The following is a 4,366-nucleotide window of genomic DNA, read 5'->3' on the forward strand; positions in this document are numbered from 1 at the left end:
CTGGGAAGTGGTGCAATAAAACCAGAATAAAATGTAACGCACAATCTGGTTTCCAACAAACACTTCCAAAGTTAAGACATATATTCCACAGAAGAAGAAAATGTAAACACTTGACTAGCGAAAACCAGTTGGCACAGTCTTCAACGCAAAATTTTCACCACTCTCAAAAATTAAAAAATAGCCTTGGGAAAAAATAGTCTACTTCTTCTAACAAATTAAAAAATAAGTAGTTATTCTGAACTGCACTCCTGGATCACACGTTTAAGGTCACAAATAAATGAGATTTTTATTTTTGGATATAGAGAAGGGGGTCACTTGACAGTCCGCATTTTTGTGTGTTTTCCTAATCCAAGAAAGGAAGTACGCCACCTTTTACAAAGGGTGTGTCGTCACTTTTAGGCGGCTGTGACAGGTGAAGCATCCTAGCAAGCATCCGACCCCCCCGCCCCGGGGCACCCCTCCATTTCAAGTTTCTCTGTTAGGGCCCGATTCAGGAAAGCCCTTTAAGGCACGAGCTTAAAGCCGAGGAATCTCCCGCCAAGCTTCCGTCGGGTTCTTAAACACTTTGCTGAATTGGGACCCTACCGCGCGTGGAGGAGCGGAGCGGAGCGAGCAGAGCGGAGGGGCTCAAAGGCAGAGGCGGGCCAAGCCCGCGGCCGACCGCCGGGGCTGCCAGCCAGAGGGGCGCCTGGCGTCTCCCGCGAGGGCCCCGCCCCGCCCCGCCCACGCCTCCCCGGGGTCACCAGCCCCACTGTCCGGTCCGGGGGTCCGGCGCGCATACCTGCCTGGCCTACACGTCGAGGACGTGGTTGAGATAGGAGATGTAGCAGATGGCCAGGCGCAGGATCTCGATCTTGGAGAGCTTCTTGTCGGGCGGCAGCGTGGGCAGCAGCTTGCGCAGCTCGGCGAAGGCCAGGTTGAAGGCCTCGACGCGGATGCGCTCCCGCGTGGCGTGGGCCGAGCGGTACTTGGCGGTGGCCCTCCGGCGGCGGCGTTTCTCCTCGCGGCTCAGCGGCTGCTGTGGGTGCGGCGGCGCCGGGCGCCCCCTCTCGCCGTCGGGCGCCTCCAGGTCTGAGGCGCAGCAGCTCCGCAGCCCCTTGGCCTCCAGGGACTCCGGGTCGGACGGCGCTGACGATGAGGACGGGTGGTCCGAGTCCACGGCCTGGTCCGGGCTCAGCATCATCTGCCGGGCGGGGCGAAACACACAAGGCAGTCAGCGCCGCCAAGACTAAGCGGCGGCTCCAGGCCCCCCGGCCGCCCTCCTCCTCGTCCCCCGGGCGGGACGCCCCCGGAGCGATCCCTCTGAGCCGCCGCGAGGGCGGGTGGTCGGGCGGCACCTTTCTCCGGACGCACCGCGGGACCAGGTGGAAGTCCTTTGGGGCCGGGGCTAGACGGAGAGGGCTGCTCTCTGGATATGGCGGGAGGGCTTCGTATGGACGTAGTGCTTTGTGCTAGGTCCCCAGCGTTCGCCCGAAAACTAAGGCGGGCCCGCTAATCATACCCTCTGCTTTAACGTGCCCTATAACTGGGTTTTCCCAGGCGGATTACAAAATAGCATGCCCTTGCATATAAAATCGTACAAGAAAAGAAACGCAGTGCAACGCAACAAACGGCATAGGACCAGATAAAGACAATCCTAAGTAGGAGCCACGAACAAAACTGGCCCTGCCTCCCCAGGGCCTGGGACGTGACCGCCCCTACGGAGGCGTGGTCATGCCAGGAGAACCCCGTAAGATCGGCCACATGCAGCATCGGGCACGCTCGAAGGCTCCCGAACAGCTCGCGCGTCTTTCCGGCCAGCAGGCCTCTTGCGGGGGCGCGACGGGCAAGCTGGGCACGGCCGCCCGCCAGGTTTGGCCCAGGCGCCCCGCTCCACGCGGGCGCTCGCCTCGTACCTCAGCTGCCCCAGGCTCCGCGAAAGCAAGGCCTGGCCCGTTTGGCGCCGCCTGCGCTTGCCAGTGCCAGGCTGCAGGCACCGGGGAACAGAGGCGAGAGGGCGCGGTCGAGCTGGGGCACGCCTTTTGTTGCAACGCTGCTGACTAAGCGGAGGATGCTCGATTGCTGGGGAAGTTTGGGAAGCGGTGAAACCCCGAGAAGTTTTGTCCGGGACACCTTCCCTTTGGGCCTGCGCCGTCGCCGTTCCACGTTGCCGCGCTCCAGGAGATGCCCTTCGCCCCCGACTCTTGCAAGCAGCCGGGGTGGGGGGGGGCCCTCCGGAAACACTGCACATCGATGTTTTCAAGGTCCAAGCCGTGGTGCCTCTGCTTCTCCTGCCCTTGGAAATAGTTTCCGCAACTGACGTTAATGCGGCATGAAAGATTCGTTGCATGCTTCCTCGGAAGTAAGTCACCTTGATTTCAGTGGGACTTACCCCCAAGTCTTCACGGAGCTCGGATCCCTTTTCACTGGGGATGTAAACGAACTTGCGCCCGTGTTTATGGTCGTGGTTTCAGACAGCCAGGCTGCCTTGCCACTGCTTAAAGGTCTCCAAAGACATTCTGGAGCCAATTTCGAAAGACGCTCCCGGTCCCCGCGACGCTGCATCGCGCGCAGCGAAGCCCGGGCTGAGACGATGCCTGGGGCCTCAGCACGGTGTCCAGAGGCGCCCGGAGGATGCACCGAGCTGCCTGCGGTTCGCATTGTGCACCGCAACTGCTGCGCGCAGGGCTCGGGCTCGGGCTCGTCTCCCTCATCCCCTGAAATGGCGAGGGGGTGCGCGGCAAGCATGGCGCCACCTCTTTTGCCCCTTTCTTGCCACGCTCCGGGAGGCCACCAAGCACGAGGGCAGGCCTGACGGGAGATCCCCCACCACCAGGGAACTGGGCGGCTGCATCCCAGACTGCCCAAATGACCCTAGTCACAAGAAATGTCGCTGGCACAGAAGGAGCCCTTATTCTCTCCCACCCCTGCCCTGCATGCCAGCCGCAGGCGGGCCCAGGGTGGTAGGCAAGGCGGGCCCGAGCCTCACAGGTGCCAAGAGCTGGGGGAGTCCTCTCGGCCTCTGCCTCCATGAAGGTGCTTGTCCAAGTGCAGCCTGGCTTTTCTTAACAGGCAAATGGGACGGACCAAGGCGGCTCGGATGCCTGGCTCCGCAGGAAAGCGGGAGTCACTGGAGGACGGCACGGGCGTACAGAGAGCGCCCCCGGCCCGCCTCTTCCCGAGAGCCACAAGTCTCCTCGACGGCCTCCTTTCTCCAAGAGGCAAAGGCCTTTCTCGGCAGGCCCCATCCGCTGGCGGGCTCCGTTGGCCCGGCTTGCGAGATTCGCGCCTCCGGGAGACTGTGGCGAGGCGGGGGCCGACCTCCGTCAGGACCCGGCGTTTTACAACGAGGCCCCGCGGACTCCCCGAGCACCAGCAACCCATCCCTGGAGACGGCCCACGGGTGCGCCGGCGGCTGGCTGCGCAGGAGGCCGCCGCGAGAGCGCAACCACCGTGGCGGCGCTTGGCCTTGCGCCTGGGCGAGGCGCAGGCGAGGGACGGGCGCCGCCGCCCAAGGCCGACCGCGGTCTGCCAGCCCGGCAGAAGGGGAGGGGGGAGTGGCTCCGGCTCGCAAGGAGCGGGCAGAAGGGGAGGAAGCGCTACGTGGGAACGGGGGAGCGGTGGCGACTGCTTCCGTCGAGGCTTTGTAAACGGAAGCATTTTCGTGTGACAAACCGTCCCGATTCTAAAATAAAGATCTTTGCTCCTTGTTGTTTCGTGTCAAAAGTATTCGTACGAATTAAACGCTTCTAAAGTTGCTGAACCGCGAGCAGTCAAAAGTATAAAGAAATCAGAGAAACCGAACACAAATGAAAGACGTAGCGGGGGCAAATACCAAACACAGAGTTCAAATACGAAAAATCCAGAGGGGGCAAAACGTGCCAAGCTCCCAGGGTGGAACTGGGCGAACAATGAGCGAGTAACTCAAGCCGCGCTGGTTCTGGGGGGTTTCTCGCGGGGGTGGGTCGCCCCACCCGGAATTGCCATTTATTTAATCTTGTAATCATTTTAGAAATGCTATTTTCGACCGTAGTAGTAAACATCACAAGAGACGCAATCCAGATCAAACTAACAATTCACTTTGGCTGCTACGAACGAAATTTTTCAACCCCGACTGAAAACTGGAGACGAGGCTGGCAGTGGCTGTCAATAACAGTCAAAGCAAGCGGTCCGGTTGGCGTTTGCAGCCGCTCAGCATTCCGATTTAGAGCACTGCACAGCTCAGCTTTGGACCGAAGTTCTCCCAGAGAAGCCTGTCCTGTCCCGCACTTCACTTGGAAGCAAGCCGCTTGGATTTCCATGGAATTTACCTCCAAGTGAATTCTGCTTAAAATGCTCGCTGCTCTTAGGTTTGCGGTTAGGTAACAGTCGCCTCGGAACCGGTACT

General features: G+C 60.5%; 1 protein-coding gene across 1 annotated transcript; it reads right to left on the reverse strand.

Annotated features, from left to right (window-relative positions):
* Window positions 1-790: 790 nt before the first annotated feature.
* On the reverse strand, window positions 791-1,183 carry NHLH2 (nescient helix-loop-helix 2). The gene has a single exon (XM_044452471.1). It carries the CDS (start codon window positions 1,181-1,183, stop codon window positions 791-793), a length of 393 nt encoding a protein of 130 aa, XP_044308406.1.
* Between the last annotated feature and the right edge of the window lie 3,183 nt (window positions 1,184-4,366).

This window comes from Varanus komodoensis, unplaced genomic scaffold (assembly GCF_004798865.1).
Source record: "Varanus komodoensis strain SLA01 unplaced genomic scaffold, ASM479886v1 scaffold72, whole genome shotgun sequence".
Classification (NCBI taxonomy): Eukaryota; Metazoa; Chordata; class Lepidosauria; order Squamata; family Varanidae; genus Varanus; species Varanus komodoensis.

Excerpts from the sequence above, each read along its gene's own strand:
- NHLH2 (XM_044452471.1), bottom strand. The coding sequence starts at position 1,183 with ATGATGCTGAGCCCGGACCAGGCCGTGGACTCGGACCACCCGTCCTCA.